Source organism: Mytilus edulis, chromosome 8 (assembly GCF_963676685.1).
Source record: "Mytilus edulis chromosome 8, xbMytEdul2.2, whole genome shotgun sequence".
NCBI classification, from domain to species: Eukaryota; Metazoa; Mollusca; class Bivalvia; order Mytilida; family Mytilidae; genus Mytilus; species Mytilus edulis.
The window spans coordinates 10,220,916-10,244,226 of NC_092351.1; the positions used below are offsets into that span (position 1 = coordinate 10,220,916).

General features: G+C 35.2%; 1 protein-coding gene across 1 annotated transcript in view; it reads left to right on the forward strand.

Annotated features, from left to right (window-relative positions):
• Nucleotides 1-1,248: 1,248 nt before the first annotated feature.
• LOC139484766 (prestin-like) overlaps nucleotides 1,249-23,311 on the forward strand; it is a 28,239-nt gene continuing 6,176 nt past the window's right edge. The window contains exons 1-10 of the mRNA XM_071268691.1: nucleotides 1,249-1,751; nucleotides 3,904-4,014; nucleotides 4,467-4,663; nucleotides 5,230-5,394; nucleotides 6,348-6,503; nucleotides 7,182-7,264; nucleotides 7,442-7,589; nucleotides 20,934-21,125; nucleotides 21,795-21,890; nucleotides 23,065-23,171. Of these exons, the coding sequence (XP_071124792.1) occupies nucleotides 1,466-1,751; nucleotides 3,904-4,014; nucleotides 4,467-4,663; nucleotides 5,230-5,394; nucleotides 6,348-6,503; nucleotides 7,182-7,264; nucleotides 7,442-7,589; nucleotides 20,934-21,125; nucleotides 21,795-21,890; nucleotides 23,065-23,171 (1,541 nt within the window). The 5' untranslated portion in view covers nucleotides 1,249-1,465. The remainder of the gene's footprint in view (nucleotides 1,752-3,903; nucleotides 4,015-4,466; nucleotides 4,664-5,229; nucleotides 5,395-6,347; nucleotides 6,504-7,181; nucleotides 7,265-7,441; nucleotides 7,590-20,933; nucleotides 21,126-21,794; nucleotides 21,891-23,064; nucleotides 23,172-23,311) is intronic.

Consider the following 23,311-nt stretch of genomic DNA (forward strand, 5'->3'; position numbering starts at 1 on the left):
GGCTAATAACAAATCACAGGACGTACATTACGCGTCGTAGCACCAATGACAGAAAGGTGTACAGAATTACAGCAATATCATGACAATAACACATCAGGACATCTTTAAATCCGAAAGATATATATGCGTATTTTTGTTTTTGTTTTGAATGCGACGTGATATGGGTGTATACATTACATGATTATGAAACCTGCGATAAAAGAAAAGGCCTAAAATTAACTTCCTTAAAATCAGTTCAGAAACAGTTAAATCGCAGATCATACAAATTACACCTCAATGATAAAATATACGAAAAACATTAGAATTAAATTTAAAAACGGATTCAAACAACGTAATGTGTTGCCAACGACAGATAGGTACACATCCACATAGTAGTTAGACAAAAAAAAACCAAGCATCACTTTGAAGAAAACTTAAAGTCTTAGACACGATTAGTAGTTTGAACTAGCTGTCAGTAACTGCAAGTACTATCAGGTCTGTTTGTGTCATGTTTTAATGGATGTACAGATACCATGCAACGTCCAGTCTGTGTTTTTGTTAGATGTTTTTCTACGTTGTATCAATCTTATAAGTTGAGCCCTTTTCAACTGATTTTTATAGTTTGTTCATATTTTTTACTGTAACACCACTGTCCAAGGTTAGAGACGGGTAGGTGCCTTCAAAAATATGTTTAACCCCAACACATTATGTATGTGCCTGTCCTCAGTGCCTGTCCCAAGTTTAGCGGTTGTCGTTGGTTTATATATGTCATGTATGTTTTGTAAAAATATTTTTTTTTATAAATTAGGCCGTTTAGTTTCTCAATTGAATTGTTGCATAATTTTTATGTCGGGGCTTTTTATTGCTGACTATAAGGAATAGTTTTTTTCATTGTTGATGGTCGACGTACGGTTGCATATAATTGCTTAAAATTGCACTCTGGTGAATATTTACCAGGCTGAAGATAGCATGAATATTTGTCTCATTGACAATAATCTGTTTATTTCTATTTTAATAAATACACACTTTTCATTGCGTTTCGTCGTGTGTCCACATGCACACTCTGGTGTAAAACTGTGTTTTTTTTTCTATATTTGTTTACTCTAATATTGTGTTTTCAATACAATTACAAAAGATAAGTCTTTAGAGTTTTTACGAAATAATAAATTATAAATGTTTCATTTAGTTCCTGGTACAAGACACGTTTTCTCTCGTAAAAATCAAAATAATTGAGAGTTATCGGTTAAAAAAAAAGTTCATACCGTAGCTAAAAATATAAAGTTCATAATCTAAGTATGTCACAGTATATGATCGAGGTTTGGTGTCAATTGCACATACTAAAAATATGTCTGTGTCTGGTTCGATTATTCAATAAGCACAGATGCAGTGTACCTTAATGAAAAACTTGTAAGAATTTCAAATGTACATGTATTTAAATGCACAAACAGTTTAAATGACTTAACTTGTTGATAAACGGGCGTTAGAAATGGAAATGAACAACTCAAGAATGGACGGAGAAATAGTGTCGGAGAAATGGAGTAAAGTTGTTGATTTTGAAGAACGGTATGCACTTCAAGATGCTGCACCGAAAGTAACACTACGACAACGGATATCTGGGTATGCAGGGAAGTGTTGTACAAGAGACAAATTAAAATCCACCTTACATTCTAATTTTCCTTTCATAAATGTCATAAGGAGATATAAAATTTTACAGGATCTTCCAAGTGATATAATTGCAGGATTGACAGTCGGAATTATGCAAATTCCACAAGGTATGTTCATTTACATATTATAATTAGATATGACGGTTTCCCTCTTTTTATGAAGAGAAATGCCAAAAAAGTATCGGAATAATCTGGATAGGGTCGTATATTAATGACTTATGTTAAAAAATTAGATGATAATACTGGGCAACAGTAAAATAAACAGCTGTGCCGTGCATGTCCTGCTCTGTTTTTGCCTGTAAAATGGACCTACTTGTATTATATTTTTACAAATCATTGTAATTACTAGTCTGGTGGACTATTTTTATTTTTGCATGTCTCTACTACATGGGATACATGTTTTCTTAATTTTTATGTTACTATTAGAGTATTCATATTTTATTTATTTATATTTTTGATTTAACACCTATGCAGATATTGCAAACATGTGAGCGCTGATAAGTATAGTTCATATCTAAAAGACATTCAATGTTATTCTATTTTTACTCTACCACTTTTGTTATTAAAATTATATGCAACCATGACACAAAAACGTTAACATGGTTAAATGGCAGTCGATGTAAGATTCGGTTTCCTGTTTACAGTACAAAAAATGTCAGTGAACTTGAAAATAGATATTTAAACAACATGAGATCTTGTTTTGACAATTTATTTTCAAATAAAAAGTTAATAATTCATGTTTGTATAGAACACAATCATCTTTAAAAAGAACTAGAATATTTGATGGCCTTCACATGTCGTGTGCTAAAATAGTTACAGTTCGACAATGATTCAGTCATGTGTGGTATTGTGATGAAACAAACAAAAGTTGCTTTACTCTTCCATTAAAACTCATGATTGAGAAAAACATTCACTGGCAAATATTCAGCATGCAATATTTAACCAATGTTTATATGTGTAAACAAACATTTTAGGATTAAATTATTTAAAGAAGCCTACATTGTCTGTTTTCGCTTTTATTTTTTCATAATCGCAGATAATTAATTGAGTACACCAAGGGTAAACAATATAATAAGTGGGAAAGATTTAATGGTTTGCGTACATTAGTCGAAATTTATTAAAGATATTGTGGAAGGGTGACTATAATATTACAAATTTTATCAATGAACGGGTGAATGGTCTCTTGCGCCTGGTATTTTGCAATTGGATACATGTACATGATGTATGTCCCTATCGGTTGTATCCTGTGAATGTCCATGTATATTTAGTAAAAATCAAAACGTTAATTGGATAATAGTGGAAAACAAACATTTTGTCAACTTGGAATCAATGCGAGATAATTAAACGCATACATGTGATTGTTGAAAAAAGACAGAAAAATGATACATTAGACGGATAAAGTCAGTTACAGTTGTAACTCGAGTTTGTTTTAAACCATTTAAGAAACACACAATAAAAAACTATGTCAACTACAAAATTCCTTTATATCTTAAATCGTATCTTTTAAGTTTGTATGTAAGTTATCGTTAGCGAATATTAGCTTTTGATAGCAAACTGGTTACCAACTTTAAACAGCTATAGAAAGTTATCTTCTAGTCAAATATGGTAAAACAATGGTATCAGCCAATTCCAGATATCTTTAATATACAGTTGATAAATTAAGATGTTAAAAAGCGTTACAACGATGTTTGATAGAATGAGTAAAAATTTGCCCATTAAATTTAAATATCGCTGATGACACCTCTGTATTAATTCAGTGGGCATTAACTACGATTTGGAAAAAAAAAAATAAATATGATACTTTTTGTTTCAGGTAATAAAAGCGGAATTATGAAATGATATTTCGTAATGTTTTAAACATATTTGTTTATAGTGAATTGGGAAACAAGATATTGCAACTTATGATAATCACTTTCCACTTTGCCATTTATCGTCCCCTTCCGACAGACTATCATATATTAATATCTCGTAATAAGCAGTCATTTCGGTCAAAACTTGTCAATGTACTATGCTAGACTAGAATTTTAGACAAATCGGTGAACACTAAATTGACAGCTAATGTCCCTTTAGTAGCCAATATAATTATGTAGTTAATTAACACAGAATTTATCTGAACAGAAAAGACGTAGAATTTCTTAATGTACTCTATGAATCCCTAGGAACTTTGTTTGATATTTGTACTATACATAGTTAGTTACTCTTAATACAAATCTACATGTACTGTGTTTGATATTTTTACATTCTTTGAATATATTTACAGGAATGGCCTATGCATTACTAGCTTCTCTTCCTCCAATATGTGGTCTGTATACGTCATTCTTTGGTCCATTGATATACTTCTTTACTGGAACATCAAGGCATGCTTCAATGGGTATGTTTTATAACATCAAGGCATACTTCAATGGGTATGTTTTCTCTTCTTTTTGGTGAATAAAGGTGATTAAGGTATGTTAAATTTTAGTAAGGATTTGGTATAATGTGCAATTATTGTTAATGAAATGGGGTGAATATTTTCTTCCAGTGAAATATGATTTAAAGTACATGTATAATGCATACAAACAAAAATACAAAACAAATGATATGATTTCCGTGTGCACGTGTTTAAAAAAAAAAAAATCCCCATGTAAGGTCTGGACTATACGATAGGAAAAGCGAATTGTATTAGACCTTGAAGAACTCAAAAAACAAAAGGACATTAGAGGAACACCTCAAACCTCCCAGGTCAACTTATTAATGGATGCATATATAATTTGTGTTCGTTTTCTTCATACTGATTGGATATATATGGCAAATTTTATATTCATTTGGTATTATATTTTACAGGAACTATTGCAATCGTTGGATTGATGATCGCATCCGTCCTTGACACAAGTCTGGGTAAAGATACCTCACCTGATGACATGGTATCTAACTATACCAATGATTCAATGTCTAGTCTGGAACACACCGGAATGACAGAACACGAAATCAAGAAGATCAAAATGGCTACTGCACTGTCTTTTGTGTCAGGTTTAGTCATGGTGTGTTTACACAGCAATATTAAATGTCATACTTATTTAAAGTTATAAATACTACAAACTTTTATTGGTTCTACATGGATTTACCCATTGAACATCAGTTGATCTAGATATTGTATATTTGAAGCAGGACAGCGTGCGATTGAAAACATGCTTTGTGACAACTTGAATATTAACATAAAAAGAATATTAACACATAAAAAAGAAGATGTGGTATGATTGCCAATGAGACAACTCTCCACAAGAGACCAAACAGAACGTTTTGGAAAGGAATTAAAAATTTTGTTAAAATAAAATAACAAAAAATAAATAAAATATATTATATATAATATGATAAATAAAAATACATTATTTTAATTGTACTCAACATATAGAACACATATTTTAAGCTTCGAATGTCTCTTTAATATGACATTAACCTCTACATGTGGCATAAATTTCTAATGTTAAATTAAAACCCGGGACCATTCACTCTTTGTTATAAACTATATAGACCACCTATGAACCCTAAAACTACTAGTCTATGCATGTTTTCATTTCCATTCTCAATTTTATGTATGTTTTAATAGGTGCTTTTAGGGAAGATGCGACTTGGATTAGTAGCGACCTACATGTCAGAATATTTGGTCAGCGGATTTACATCCGGTGTAGCTATCCATGTAGTGACAAGTCAAATGAAACATATATTGGGCATCAATGTTCCGCGACATAATGGTGTATTTAAAATAATCAGAGTAAGAGTTTTTCAGAATATTAAGTTAATGAAAAAAAGAATGACGAATCTTAAAATAATTGTATATTCTTCTTATTTATTGACGATCTGCAAATAGTTGATAATTTCTCGCTCTGTCAAAGACCGTTGTTGTATCTTCCTATGACACATTTCCCATTCTCAATTTTCATTTTCAATTTCATTATCACAGTCAAGTTTGAAAATAGCTATAACATGTGATCTTATAAATACAAAAGAAACTTTGCAGATACATGTACACATATTAGTGACAGAAGCCTGATTTTGTATTAGATGATATTGGCTTTGGTCTCAGTAAATGTTAATACACAATGCTTTCTCTGTACTTACTGTCATTTTGTTGTGGAATGTATAAATACATCTCCAAGTACACTCTGTGTTTTTGTTAGATGTATTTCTTTTTGTACCCATCTGACGAGTCAAGCCATTTCCAACTGATTTTTATACTAGTAGTTTGTTTTTATGTTGTACTGTTATGTCACTTTCACAGATTAGGGAAAGGTTGGCGCCTTTAAACAAGTTTAACCCCGCCTCATTCTGTTTGTGTCTGTCACAAGTCAGGAGCCTGCAATTCAAAGGGTGTCGTTTATTGCTGTTTAACATTAGTTTCTCGATTGATATTCTTTTTCATTTGTCATTATAAAGCTGACTATATGGTATGGACACTTTGCTCATTGTAGAATGCTTACGATGACATGAGGTTTTTAATTTATTTGTCATTTTAGTCTCTTGTGGATAGTTGCCTCACTGCCAATCATACCACTTCTTCTGAATTTTACATCATAACGATAGAAAATGTTTTCGATAAAGTTTTTTATTTGAATTTAATTCATAAATAGTAAATATGTCAAATAAATATCTCTTGCATGATGCGCATTTTATATTTCATATGATCCCCTTTCAGATTTCATTTTGTTTTAATTCATACTTTTGTAGACGTGGAAAGACATCATATTAAATATTTCGTCCACAAATGTTGCAGCGTTGTTGACGTCAGTAGTCTCCATGGTGATTTTATACCTTGTTAAAGTACAGATCAACCAACGATTCAAGAGTAAATTAAAGATTCCAATTCCGATTGAGATTATTGTAGTTAGTAAAATTAAGAAACCTTAATGATATATTTTCTGTAGGAAAGACATAAACGTTAACGTGGGTATGTTTCATCTGTTTAGAATAAAGTTATCCTAAGATAGAGATACAGTTTGGGTGAATGTTTAATTCATAATGATCTTTGTAACGCGTTCGATTAATGATGGAGTTCGTCTTGCTTAATATTTTGTTTTTTTGTATGTTTTATTTTATGGATTTGTTCATATTTTCATCGTTTTTTGCATTGTTTCATGGCCTTGTCCGTTTGTCTTCGACGTATGAGGTTTAAAGGTCCCATCGGTTTCTTTTGCCTCTTGGTGTATTCTGACAGAGAAATCGACATTTTATCCATTAAAAACTAAGAACAAAATTAGTGAGTGTTATACGTCTATGAGGAGGCAACTCAACGAAAAGGAGAACAAAAAATAATCTAGAGATCATATGAGTTATGTTCATACCTCATGCCAAGGAAAAAATTGCGAGTTTGTGAAAAAGTTATCAATGAACAAAACAGTGACTAACAAAGATGTGTTACCAAAGATAAATTCGAGAAGAAACCACTGACACAATAAAAACCCAACACACTCACAATTATTAATAAAGATATATGCAAAATTAAAATATTAAATTCTTTTCAAATGTATTATATTTTTATAACTATAAAATGTTCAACTGCAGGTTGCCATAGCTACAGTTATATCACACTTTGCAAAGTTCAGAGAAAATTTTGACGTGAACGTATTAAAAGACATTCCTGCAGGGTGAGTAATTATTGATGAACCGAGATCAACTCTCTTGAGACAGTGGAAATCAAAAACCACTTATTGTTTTAAGTAAGATAGCAAATTTCATTCATTCCTCGCGATGGTATCACCATCTTGTATATGCATTTTTCTGTTTTATCTTTTTTTTCAACATATTATTTGTCCTTTTTACAGTATACCGAAACCTGATATTCCCGACCCAACATTGTTAGATGGACACTTAAAGGATGCCATTATTATTGGAATTGTAGCATTCTCTCAGTCCGTATCCATGGCGAAGATACTAGCAAAGAAAAATAACTACAGAATTAACCCAAGTCAGGTAAATTTCTCCGAACTAAGACAATAAAAGTAACTTAACCTTTATCAAACTTTTTTTAAATCCAAAACGGTTATTTCATAGTGCACCTGCGATATCTCTAAAAGAATTCACAGTGTAGTTTACTACTGTTTGGACAAATTTTATAAGATAATATAAAACATACTAGCTTGCTCAAAATGTGTTATGAGGTCTATAATTAATTCTGACAGCTTCGGACATAGTTTTACGGTCTTTTGAACCGGATTCAACACTATTTTCCCCCCAAAAATATTTTTCTAACATGTAATGTCATCCCCCTTACTATTCTATGCATAAAATAACGAAAAACAAAAATAGATTCGCAAGTTTTACACTTTTCAAACTAGGAAATATGTTGTAAATAGACAACGAAAAGGACCGGAGCGTCTTGCAAGACATTTTCAAAGTAAAGAGTTGGTTGTTAATTTTGTTAAGCTGGGGCCACACATTCATGATTGTTTTACTACCGACCTTTTTAGGAGCATTACCGATAATAATTTGTTAAATCCTGATCAAGATCTTGAAAATCGTGGCTGAAAATTCAAACTTTTATTATAGTTTGTGAAAACATTTATTTAATGACGACAACAATCAGATATTGTTCAGAAAGCGTCCAAATTCAGCCATTTCCATCTGTACTTGTTCCGATTATTCTGTTCTAAATCCGATTCTAATCCGATTTGCATCTTTATCATGGTTAAAATGACCGAATCTATCCAGAAGCGTCCGGATTCTGTCGAAGGCGATCCGACAAACATCAGACAGTGACCAGACAGTGAACCGATGCTGACGGAAGATAGCCATTAGAAAGCTGTCGCCATATTTGGGATGATCAGGTACTTTCGGAAGGCAATCAATCAAAGTCTGCTGTACCGCTTTGCAAAAGGCTTTGTCTGGACTCAGTCGTATTGTGTTCTGTCGGGACTCAGACGAGGGTTTTATTGCCGAATTTCTTAGTAATAACGGGCCTGTTCCGGAACGATTTCTTCAGAGACGGTTTGCATTAGGGATGCAATATGGACTCAATCATGGGCGTCAAGTTGGTTACCTATTCCCTATTCCCTATTCGTTACCTATTCCCTATTCCCTATTCGTTGCCTATTCGTTACCTATTCCCTATTCCCTATTCGTTACCTATTCGTTACCTATTCCCTATTCCCTATTCGTTGCCTATTCGTTACCTAGTCCCTATTCCCTATTCGTTACCTATTCGTTACCTATTCCCTATTCGTTACCTATTCGTTACTTATTTGATTTTTAATATCCTTCCCCCTTTTTAATTATGGCATGGAATAGTTTAATATGGCTGCCGTTACCATGGAAACGGCACAATTGTGAAAAAAATGAGTTTTTGGTTTTTGGTGAACTGTTTGGATATGCTTCAACTCAGAATCATCATATTTTAAAACAATGTAGGTGCCCACTATATACAGGTGTTGGATGATTTTGGCGATCATTGGAACTACTATGTTGCCATGGAAACTACACCAAAATTTTCAAAATTCTAAAATGCTCAAAACTTCATGAAACTTCACAGTAATGATGAGCAACATTGGAGTTGGAATTTCCAAAATAGGTCTTGTTACCATGGAAACAATGCAAAAAGGTCAAAAATTTCAAAAATAAGAATTTTCCGCAAACTGGATGAAACTTTACAGGAATGGTAACTGGCATAGGCAGAGTTGGATTTTGAAGTTAGAATTTTCAAAATGGCCGCCGTAACCATGGAAACAGCAAAAATATCAAAAATTCAAAATGTTCAAACTTAATGAAACTTTGCAAAAATGTTACTAGACATCTGTAGATGCTCTCTTTGACTTTGGAATTGTCAAAATGGCTGCCGCTCACCTGGTAATAGGGGGAAGGGGTGCCTTCCGTTATTGCTAGCAATTACAAATCTAGTTGTTAATAGTCTTACATATGGTAATAGTTCTGAATTGGTTGAGGTAAAATGATCTTTTTATGACTTATTTATATGTGTTTGTGCTCAACCGATCCTTTTACTTCATGTTCGATACGCATTTGTTCCTTACTTGTTTTTTTATACGTTCTACCTTTTAACTGCTTTATGTCCGTATGTTTGAAGATGGATCTTGGTTCGACGGGATGAAATCACCGTGTTAGCGCTTGCTAAAAAACGAAGATATGGTATGATTGCCAATGAGACAACACTCCACATTAGACCAAAATGACACAGAAATTATCAACTATAGCTCACTGTACGGCCTTCAACAATGAGCATAGCCCAAACCGTGTAGTCACCTATAAAAGGCCCAGACATGACAACCTCATACAATTCAAACAACAAAACTGACGGCCGTATTTCATATACAAAAAAATAAACGGAAATATGTAACACAAAAACAAACGATAACTACTTAATTTCAGGCTCTTGTCTAGGGACAGGCACATACTTACATAATGTGGTAGAGTTAAACATGTAAGCAGGGTGTACATCGTTTCGGAGCATGCTATTACCTTGTTTAATTCGTTCCATCACTCGCTTATAATTCGCTTATAATACGTGTATCTTACGTTGCACCTTTTAAAACATGATTTTCAATTGTTTTGTTGTCTCTGGTGGAAGATTTAGGCTCTTAGAGGTGATATAATTCTAAAGTGCATTTGTATCCATTCCAGCGGTCGGATAATACCCTGTTAAATATTCGTTACTAATTCGCTTTTAAAAAGTTTGTTGTACGTTGCACCTTTTAGAAAAGGATTTCCAATTGTGTTCATATCTCTGGTGGTAATAATGTGTTCTTATAGATGAAATACCCCTATAAGCGCATATGTACTCGTTCCAGCGATCGGTTAATACCCTGTTACCTATTCGTTACCTATTCGTTACCTATTCACTTATAGTACGTTTGTTGTAAGTTGCACCTTTTAGAAAAGCATTTTCAATTAAATTCATATCTCTGGTGGTAACAATGTGTTCTTAGAGATGAAATTACCCCATTAGAGCGCATGTACCCGTTCCAGCGCTCGGTAAATAACCTGTTACCTATTCGTTACTTATTCGCTTTTAATGCGCGGGGTATACGGTGCACCTTTAAATAAATCGTGTTTTAATTGTGTTCATGTCTGGTGGTAACAATGTGTTCTTAGAGATGAAATGACCCCATTAGAGCGCATGTACCCGTTTCAGCGCTCGGTAAATAACCTGTTACCTATTCGTTACTTATTCGCTTTTAATGCGCGGGGTATACGGTGCACCTTTAAATAAATCGTTTTTTAATTGTGTTCAGGTCTCTGGTGGTAACAATGTGTTCTTAGAGATGAAATTACCCTATTAGCGCGCATGTACCCGTTCCAGCGCTCGGTTAATACCCTGTTACCTATTCGTTACCTATTCGTTACCTATTCGCTTATAATACATTTTTTATACGTTGCACCTGTTAGAAAAGGATTTTCAATTATGTCCAGGTCTCAGACGGTAACAATGTGTTCTTAGAGATGAAATGACCCCATTAGAGCGCATGTACCCGTTCCAGCGCTCGGTAAATAACCTGTTACCTATTCGTTACCTATTCGCTTTTAATGCGCGGGGTATACGGTGCACTTTGAAATAAATCGTGTTTTAATTGTGTTCAGGTCTCTGGTGGTAAGAATGTGTTCTTAGAGATGAAATTACCCTTTTAGCGCGCATGTACCCGTTCCAGCGCTCGGTTAATACCCTGTTACCTATTCGTTACCTATTCGTTACCTATTCGCTTATAATACATTTTTTTATACGTTTCACCTGTTAGAAAAGGATTGTCAATTATGTCCATGTCTCAGGTGGTAACAATGTGTTCTTAGAGATGAAATTACCCTATTAGCGCTCATGTACCCGTTCCAGTGCTCGGTAAATAATCTTGTTACCTATTCGTTACCTATTCGCTTTTAATGCGCGGGGTATACGCTGCAACTTGAAATAAATCGTGTTTTAATTGTGTTCATGTCTGGTGGTAACAATGTGTTCTTAGAGATGAAATGACCCCATTTGAGCGCATGTACCCGTTTCAGCGCTCGGTAAATAACCTGTTACCTGTTTAATGCGCGGGGTATACGCTGCAACTTGAAATAAATCGTGTTTTAATTGTGTTCATGTCTGGTGGTAACAATGTGTTCTTAGAGATGAAATGACCCCATTTGAGCGCATGTACCCGTTTCAGCGCTCGGTAAATAACCTGTTACCTATTCGTTACCTATTCGCTTTTAATGCGCGGGGTATACGGTGCACTTTGAAATAAATCGTGTTTTAATTGTGTTCAGGTCTCTGGTGGTTAGAATGTGTTCTTAGAGATGAAATTACCCTTTTAGCGCGCATGTACCCGTTCCAGCGCTCGGTTAATACCCTGTTACCTATTCGTTACCTATTCGCTTATAATACATTTTTTTATACGTTTCACCTGTTAGAAAAGGATTGTCAATTATGTCCATGTCTCAGGTGGTAACAATGTGTTCTTAGAGATGAAATTACCCTATTTCATCTCTAAGAACACATTGTTACCGTCTGAGACCTGGACATAATTGAAAATCCTTTTCTAACAGGTGCAACGTATAAAAAAATGTATTATAAGCGAATAGGTAACGAATAGGTAACGAATAGGTAACAGGGTATTAACCGAGCGCTGGAACGGGTACATGCGCGCTAATAGGGTCATTTCATCTCTAAGAACACATTCTTACCACCAGAGACCTGAACACAATTAAAAAACGATTTATTTCAAGGTGCACCGTATACCCCGCGCATTAAAAGCGAATAAGTAACGAATGGGTAACAGGTTATTTACCGAGCGCTGGAACGGGTACATGCGCTCAAATGGGGTCATTTCATCTTTAAGAACACATTGTTACCACCAGACATGAACACAATTAAAACACGATTTATTTCAAGTTGCAGCGTATACCCCGCGCATTAAAAGCGAATAGGTAACGAATAGGTAACAAGATTATTTACCGAGCACTGGAACGGGTACATGAGCGCTAATAGGGTAATTTCATCTCTAAGAACACATTGTTATCACCTGAGACATGGACATAATTGACAATCCTTTTCTAACAGGTGAAACGTATAAAAAAATGTATTATAAGCGAATAGGTAACGAATAGGTAACGAATAGGTAACGAATAGGTAACAGGGTATGAACCGAGCGCTGGAACGGGTACATGCGCGCTAATAGGGTAATTTCATCTCTAAGAACACATTCTTACCACCAGAGACATGAACACAATTAAAAAACAATCTATTTCAAGGTGCAACGTATATATACCCTGCGCATTTAAGCGAATAATTAACGAATAAGTAACCGGGTATTATCCGAGCGCTGGAACGGGTACACACGCGCTAATAGGGGTATTTTATCTATAAGAACACATAATTACCACCGGAGACATGAAAACAATTGAAAATTCTTTTCTGAAAGGTGTAACGTACTACAAACGTATTATAAGTGAATAGGTAACGAATAGGTAACAGGGTATTAACCGAGCGCTGGAACGGGTACATGCACGCTAATAGAGTCATTTCATCTCTAAAAAGACATTGTTACCACCAGAGACATGGACTTAATTGAAAATCCTTTTCTAAAAGGTGCAACGTACAACAAACGTATTATAAGTGAATAGGTAACGAATAGGTAACGAATAGGTAACAGGGTATTAACCGAGCGCTGGAGCGGGTACATGCACGCTAATAGGGTCATTTCATCTCTAATTACACATTGTTACCACCAGAGACATGAACACAAGTGAAAATCCTTTTCTAAAAGGTGCAAAGTACAACAAACGTATTTAAAGCGAATAAGTAACGAATAGGTAACGAATAGATAACAAGATATTAACCGAGCGCTGGAACGGGTATATATGCGCTTATAGGGTCATTTCATCTCTAAGAACACATTGTTACCACCAGAGACATGAACACAATTGAAAATCCTTTTCTAAAAGGTGCAACGTACAACAAACGTATTATAAGTGAATAGGTAACGAATAGGTAACGAATAGGTAACGAATAGGTAACGAATAGGTAACAGGGTAATAACCGAGCGCAGGAACGGGTAAATGCACGCTAATAGGGTCATTTCATCTCTAATTACACATTGTTACCACCAGAGACATTAACACAAGTGAAAATCCTTTTCTAAAAGTTGCAACGTACAACAAACGTATTTAAAGCGAATAAGTAACGAATAGGTAACGAATAGGTAACAGGGTATTAACCAAGCGCTGGAACGGGTACATGCACTCTAATAGGGTCATTTCGTCTCTAAGAACACATTGTTACCACCAGAGACATGAACACAATTAAAAACGATTTATTTCAAGGTGTAACGTATACTTACCCCGCGCATTAAAAGCGAATAAGGAACGAATAAGTAACAGGTATTATCCGAGCGCTGGAACGGGTACATGCACGCTAATAGGGTCATTTCATCTCTAATTACACATTGTTACCTCCAGAGACATGAACACAAGTGGAAATCCTTTTCTAAAAGGTGCAACGTACAACAAATGTATTATAAGTGAATAGGTAACGAATAGGTAACAGGGTATTAACCGAGCGCTGGAACGGGTACATGCGCGCTAATAGTGTCATTTCATCTCTAAAAACACATTGTTACCACCAGAGACATGAACACAATTGAAAACCCTTTTCCAAAAGGTGCAACGTACAACAAACGTATTATAAATGAATAGGTAACGAATAGGTAACGAATAGGTAACGAATAGGTAACGAATAGGTAACAGGGTATTAACCGAGCGGTGGAACGGGTACATGCGCGCTAATAGGGTCATTTCATCTCTAAGAACACATTGTTACCACCAGAGACATGGACACAATTGAAAATCCTTTTCTAAAAGGTGCAACGTACATCAAACGTATTATAAGTGAATAGGTAACGAATAGGTAACGAATAGGTAACAGGGTATTATCCGAGCGCTGGAGCGGGTACATGCACGCTAATAGGGTCATTTCATCTCTAATTACACATTGTTACCTCCAGAGACATGAACACAAGTGGAAATCCTTTTCTTAAAGGTGCAACGTACAACAAATGTATTAGAAGTGAATAGGTAACGAATAGGTAACAGGGTATTAACCGAGCGCTGGAACGGGTACATGCGCGCTAATAGGGTCATTTCATCTCTAAAAACACATTGTTACCACCAGAGACATGAACACAATTGAAAATCCTTTTCCAAAAGGTGCAACGTACAACAAACGTATTATAAATGAATAGGTAACGAATAGGTAACGAATAGGTAACGAATAGGTAACGAATAGGTAATAGGGTATTAACCGAGCGGTGGAACGGGTACATGCGCGCTAATAGGGTCATTTCATCTCTAAGAACACATTGTTACCACCAGAGACATGGACACAATTGAAAATCCTTTTCTAAAAGGTGCAACGTACATCAAACGTATTATAAGTGAATAGGTAACGAATAGGTAACGAATAGGTAACAGGGTATTATCCGAGCGCTGGAGCGGGTACATGCACGCTAATAGGGGCATTTCATCTTTAATTACACATTGTTACCACCAGAGACATGAACACAAGTAAAAATCCTTTTCTAAAAAGTGCAACGTACAACAAACGTATATACAGCGAATAAGTAATGAATAGGTAACGAATAGGTAACAGGGTATTAACCGAGCGCTGGAACGGGTACATGCGCGCTAATAGGGTCATTTCATCTCTAAGAACACATTGTTAACACCAGAGACATGAACACAATTAAAAAAACGATTTATTTCAAGGTGCAACGTATACTTACCCCGCGCATTAAAAGCGAATAAGGAACGAATAAGTAACAGGGTATTATCCGAGCGCTGGAACGGGTACATGCACGCTAATAGGGTCATTTCATCTTTAAGAACACATTGTTACCACCAGAGACATGAACACAAGTAAAAATCCTTTTCTAAAAAGTGCAACGTACAACAAACGTATATAAAGCGAATAAGTAATGAATAGGTAACGAATAGGTAACAGGGTATTAACCGAGCGCTGGAACGGGTACATGCGCGCTAATAGTGTCATTTCATCTCTAAGAACACATTGTTACCACCAGAGACATGGACACAATTGAGAATCCTTTTCTAAAAGGTGCAACGAACAACAAACGTATTATAAGTGAATAGGTAACGAATAGGTAACAGGGTAATAACCGAGCGCTGGAACGGGTAAATGCACGCTAATAGGGTCATTTCATCTCTAATTACACATTGTTACCACCAGAGACATGAACACAAGTGAAAATCCTTTTCTAAAAGGTGCAACGTATTAACCGAGCGCTGGAACGGGTACATGCGCTCTAATAATAGGGTCATTTCTTCTCTAAGAACACATTGTTACCACCAGAGACATGAACACAATTAAAAAACGATTTATTTCAAGGTGCAATGTATACTTACCCCGCGCATTAAAAGCGAATAAGGAACGAATAAGTAACAGGATATTATCTGAGCGCTGGAACGGGTACATGCATGCTAATAGGGTCGTTTCATCTCTAATTACACATTGTTACCACCAGAGACATGAACACAAGTGAAAATCCTTTTCTAAAAGGTGCAACGTACAACAAACGTATTATAAGTGAATAGGTAACGAATAGGTAACAGGGTACTAACCGAGCGCTGGAACGGGTACATGCGCTCTAATGGGGTCATTTCTTCTCTAAGAACACATTGTTACCACCAGAGACATGAACACAAGTGAAAATCCTTTTCTCAAAGGTGCAACGTACAACAAACGTATTATAAGTTAATAGGTAACGAATAGGTAACGAATAGGTAACGAATAGGTAACGAATAGGTAACCGAGCGCTGGAACGGGTACATGCGCTCTAATAGGGTCATTTCTTCTCTAAGAACACATTGTTACCACCAGAGACATGAACACAATTAAAAAACGATTTATTTCAAGGTGCAACGTATACTTATCCCGCGCATTAAAAGCGAATAAGGAACGAAGAAGTAACAGGGTATTATCCGAGCGCTGGAACGGGTACATGCATGCTAATAGGGTCATTTCATCTCTAATTACACATTGTTACCACCAGAGACATGAACACAAGTGAAAATCCTTTTCTAAAAGGTGCAACGTACAACAAACGTATTATAAGTGAATAGGTAACGAATAGGTAACAGGGTATTAACCGAGCGCTGGAACGGGTACATGCGCTCTAATAGGGTCATTTCTTCTCTAAGAACACATTGTTACCACCAGAGACATTAACACAATTAAAAAACGATTTATTTCAAGGTGCAACGTATACTTACCCCGCGCATTAAAAGCGAATAAGGAACGAATAAGTAACAGGGTATTATCCGAGCGCTGGAACGGGTACATATGCGTTAATAAAGTTATATCACCTCTAAGAACCCAAATCTACCACCAGAGACAACAAAACAATTGAAAATCATGTTTTACCACATGAAAGGTGCAACGTATGATACACGTATTATAAGCGAATTATAACGAGTGATGGAACGAATTAAACAAGGTAATAGCATGCTCCGAAACGATGTACACCCTGCTAACATGTTTGACCCCACCACATTATGTTAGTATGTGCCTCTACCTAGACAAGAGCCTGAAATTAAGTAGTTATCGTTTGTTTTTGTGTTACATATTTGTTTTCCGTTATTTTTTTGTATATGAAATACGGCCGTTAGTTTTGTTGTTTGAATTGTTTGAAATTGTCATATCTGGGCCTTTTATAGGTGACTGCACGGTTTGGGCTATGCTCATTGTTGAAGGCCGTACATTGACCTATAGTTGATAGTTTCTGTGTCATTTTGGTCTATTGTGGGTTGTTGTCTCATTGGCAATTATACCACATCTTTTTTTTTATGCAAGCGCTAACACGGTGATTTCATCCCTTCGAACCAAGATCCATCTTCAAACATACGGATATAAAGCAGTTAAAAGGTAGAACGTATAAAAATCAAATAAGAAACAAATGAGTATCGAACATAAAGTAAAAGAATCGGTTGAGCACAAACACATATAGATAAGTCATAAAAAGATCATTTTACCTCAACAAATTTAGAACTAGTACCAGATATAAGAGTATAAACAACAAGAAGTAATTGTAACAGGATGCTGTTACGAAGTCTCCCAAACAAAGCTCCCATAACTCGCAATTCATATGGTCCCATGTTCATTTGATTTGATTTTTTGTACCATACAAGAATATATATGGCTTACTGGTGGGGATCTCCACCATTTACAAGTATTCAAACAGGAGGGGTGGTGGTGACCCCCAGGGACTTTACCTACATTTCATTTTATTTGTTTTATTGTCCCCTACAAGAATATATATGGTTTAGGGGTGGGGATGTTGACCGTTTACAAGTTTTCAAACAAGAGGGGGTGGGATGACCCCCTCAGGACTTCCCTTTTATCTCATTTTATTTGTTTTATTGTCCCCTACAAGAACATATATGGTTTAGGGGTGGGGATCTGGACCATTTACAAGATAATAGTACATTCTCAAATTGAACGGGGTGGGGGTAACCCCAAGGAACTTCCATTTAATTTCATTTGATTAGTTTTATTGTCTCTTACAAGAATATATATAGTTTAGGGGTGGGGATGTTGACCGTTTACAAGTTTTCAAACAAGAGGGGGTGGGCTGACCCCCTAGGGACTTTTCTTTTATTTCATTTCATTTGTTTTATTGTCCCCTAAAAGAATATATATGGTTTAGGGGTGGGGATCTGGACCATTTACAAGATAATAGTACATTCTCAAATTGAACGGGGTGGGAGTGACCCCCAGGAACTTCCATTTAATTTCATTTGATTAGTTTTATTGTCCCTTACAAGAATATATATAGTTTCGAGGTGGGGATGTTGACCGTTTATAAGTTTTCAAACAAGAGGGGGTGGGGTGACCCCCTAGGGACTTTCCTTTTATTTCATTTCATTTCATTTGTTTTATTGTCCCCTACAAGAAAATATATGGTTTAGGGGTGGGGATCTGGACCATTTACAAGACAATAGTACATTCTCAAATTGAACGGGATGGGGGTGACCCCCAGGATTTTCCATTTAATTTCATTTGATTAGTTTTATTGTCCCCTCCAAGAATATATATGGTTTTGGGGTGGGGATCTGGACAGTTTACAAGATAATAGCACATTCTAAAATTGAACGGGGTGGGAATGACCCCCGGGGACTTCCATTTAATTTCATTTGATTTGTTTTATCGTCCTATTCAAGAACATATATGGTTTAGGGGTGGGAATCTGGACCGTTTACAAGATAATAGTACATTCTCAAATTGAACGGGGTGGGGTGACCCCCAGGAACTTTTATTTAATTTCATTTAATTAGTTTTTTTGTCCCATACAAGAATAATTATATATGGTTTAGGGGTGGGGATCTGGACCGTTTACAAGTTAAAAGCATATTCTCGAATTGAAGGGGGTAGGGATGACACCCCCAGGGACTCCCCTATATTTCATATGATTTGTTTTATTGTCCTTTAATCATTTCTGAAGACTGCATGTATCTATCACTTACAGTTTTCAAGTTATATTCATTTGAAAATTTTAGAAAATAAAATCCCATAGGGTTCTATAGTAAACCCCTCCCTTCTTTCTGCCCCCCCCAAAATACCCCTTAATAGACCCCAATGCACAAATGAGCGATTGATGGCTCACCTAGACATATTAGTCTAACATTTTATGAAACCCTAAGTAAATCTGACAAGTAGTTTGGGAGAAATGCTGCGGACAAGTTCATTTTTAAAGTGGCGGAAGAAGAAGAGGAAGAAGAGGAAGAAGAAGAATAATAATTAATTAAAAAGGGGGAAGGATATTAAAAATCGAATAAGTAACGAATAGGTAACGATAGGGAATAGGGAATAAGTAACGAATAGGTAACGAATAGGGAATAGGGAATAGGTAACGAATAGGTAACGAATAGGGAATAGGGAATAGGTAACGAATAGGTAACGAATAGGGAATAGGGAATAGGTAACGAATAGGTAACGAATAGGGAATAGGGAATAGGTAACGAATAGGTAACGAATAGGGAATAGGGAATAGGTAACGAATAGGTAACGAATAGGGAATAGGGAATAGGTAACGAATAGGGAATAGGGAATAGGTAACCAACTTGACGTCCATGACTCAATCGGCAAAAAACAGCAATGACAAATATCTCCAGATCATGCCCGTTCCACGGGACACTGTCCAAAACACACAGAACATTATTACTAGTTTGATCCGATACAGCAGAATCTGTCACGAAATAATGACGATTGTAATCCGACTTAACTAAATCGGATGCGTTTTCCCGAATATTACGAGAAACACCTAACTGTCGGGGTGCTTGGCAGACCTCTCCGATCCGTAGGAAATCTGTACAGCGTTCAGGCAATAATAGTACATTCCAGATCATTGAGGATAGTAATCCGACTTTTTTACCTGTATTGTCTTAGTGCTGTCTGATCTCAAACGGGTGCAAGAATCGGCACTGTGTGAACGCCGCATTATTCAAAGCCGCTTCCTGAAATTACATCGTTGAGTTACGAAAATTAGGTCATAAATTCAATATTGGAAAGAAACTTTATTTTGTCTTAAAATCCGTCGATTGGAAAGATATATACAATGTTCGAATGGTTCAATCTAGTACTCGTTTATTGATTACGTGACAGTATTTATTTATTTTTTCCATTCAATCAAACTTAATATTTGAGGTGTTTCCCTCAGTTTTAGTTTGTAAACCGGATTTTTTTTTTCTAAATCGATTTTTGAATTTCGAACAACGGTATACTACTGTTGCCTTTATTAATAAAGGCAACAGTAGTATACCGGTGTTCAAAAGTCACAAATCGACGAGAAAAAACAAATCAAATTTACAAACTAAAATCGAGGGAAACACATCAACTATACGAGAAAACATAGGAACAATAGGTACAGTGAAGTGCTACAAAAACAAACACCAACATACATAGAAACGAAATATTCAATAAAAACTGCCATATTCTTGACATGGTACGAAACATTTTAAGAAAATAAATGTTAGGTTGAACCTGGTTCAATGGCTAGCCAAACCTCCCACTTTATGACAATGTATAAAAAATATCGCTGAAATGACAAAATATAACAGTCGACCCAACATGCTATTTAAAGAACAACAACGAACACACACCACCAACGACAAACACCAGAGGATATCAAAATCAGTGGTTCGCCTACGTAACTAACATGCAATCCTTGAATTTATACAATTATTTTCACTATACACGTCTAAACAACTTTCATGAAAATGATGTCAAGGAAAGACAATTTTATAAACAATTGATTGTTGCAGGAAATGGTAGCCTATGGAGCAGGTAGTGTTTTATGCTCACTGTTTTCTGGCTACATAACTGCAGCTTCGGTAGCTCGCAGTATGGTTCAAGATGGTGCTGGTGGGCGTACCCAGGTTGCGTCTTTATTTGGTTGTCTGGTAGTTCTGGTTGTTATTGTAGCAGTTGGACCATTATTTTACTCATTACCCAAGGTAAATATATGACTTCTTTTGTTTACTTCCATTGCATAGAATAATCAAATGTTCACTCGTTGAGAAACCTATATCTATAACCAAAGAATACAATTGTTATTAAAATTTCTATACACAAATACCAATTGTTTTTATAACTTCTATACACAAGTAATATTGGACCTTACCTCAAACTGTCATCTGAATATGTATGTAATAAATTCACTCAAGTTAAAAATAGCTTTATATATTTATAGCTTGCTATGTGTATTTTGTTTGTATTTATCTTAAGTAAGCTTTTTCTTTTTAGAATTCGCAGTAAATATATTACATGAGTTTTTGTTAGATAAAGAATCAATCGTATAAATGCAAGATCATATATTATAATGATTTATTACATAACCTTAATTTTCAAGGAATATTAGAAAACTAACTAAGCAGCATAGATATCACAACATATTCAATTTATGAACAAATATCCAAATATTCTCTATATCTTAAAAAGATAAATTGTTATAATTTTCAATGGCCCTCCTCTGAAATACCAAAATAGTCCAGTACACCAACCATTTATTTTTTCAATGCTCCTCTCCCCTTTTGGTACATATGGTCCATTATATCGTATAAAAAGTATGTTCTATAATTACACTGAAATGCATATTAATGTAAATATCCTTTTCTTTTTTTAAGTGTGTGCTTTCATCTGTGATATTTGTGAATCTGAGAGGAATGTTCTTACAATTTTTGGAAGTACCAAAAACATTTAGAAGATCAAAGTATGACTTTGTGAGTAATTTTATTAAATCTACAATCGTCGTCGTCGTCGTTGTCGACCAATTCAGTGTTGAAAGGTGTACCAATTGTGAACTGTCATGTCACTTTTTGTATTTATGTTTGTCTTCAGCTTTGCATGGTTGTTATGTGGTAGAACCTTATCGGTCTATAACATGTTATATCAAGATTTAGTATCAAAGCGCATGTACAGAGATCTATATAGGACATGTTATACCACTCTATCTAGTAATGATTTGTGGAATTGTACAGTCGGAAACGAAGTGATAATGACACAATTTGTTGTTTACCAAAAGATTAACTACAGTTTACAAAACGCAATACAGAAAACTAAAAACTTAGCAAAACGTACCCCATGCAAATCTCTGACCGAAAATATAAGAAGATTATAATAGGTAATCCATAGACATCAATCATTAACTATCATGAAACAGGACATATATCTAGACGGAACCATATAGTTGAGGACAATATTAAGTGGCTAACCAGCTGCCTATGCTCCACCAAGGGGCAACAGGATTAAGCAACCAGCTGGCACAAATCTGTTAATCGTCCTATATCTTCCCACTACACATTCATATTTGGCACATTGTCAGTGTGGTACCTAAAATTTAGATTTCTAGTACTTTACCTTGAACAGATTGTTGAATGAAGCCTTTTATGTCATTTGACATCGGGTCATCCGGTGTAACCCATTCATAAAACAAAATTTGAGTTTGATGAATTAAACCGACAATTATGTCTATTTGTTTAAACTATCTCTATATAGGTCGAAGTCATAAGCAAAAACTATCCTTTTCTTTGAATACTGAAACTTGAATACATGTATATAAGGCCTAGGTTAACGTTGACCTTTCATGACAAAATTTGATCATGAATCATTTTTGTTTGTATTAATACCATTTTTGTTTCCATATATGATAATAATTATATATGCTACGTTATGATTAAAACGGTATCATGGGCTTGCATTTCATAATTTTTTTAAAAGATAAAACAAATTGTAATATCCCTAGAATTGCAAGCATGTGCTCTACTTATGGAAAGCATATTTTCTTCTACAAACAACACGCGCATATAACCATATATAATATAAGCAATATGCTATAAGTGTTAACAATGCAAAATGTATTAATATTGTCGTCATATTACATGGTTTATCCTTTAGTCTATATGGCTTGTGACATTTCTATGTACTGTAATCCTGGATGCTGACCTTGGAATAGCTATTGGTATCCTGTATTCACTCTTTACAGTTGCTCTACGAACTCAAATGTAAGTGGCAAATTTCGTAAGTACTATTCAGTTTTGTCAATGGAAGTAAATGATTTGTTCTCACCTATGTTTGAAAGCATGATTTCAATTTTGTTCTAATAAGCCAAACAATGTCTTACATAGAATATATATATCTATCA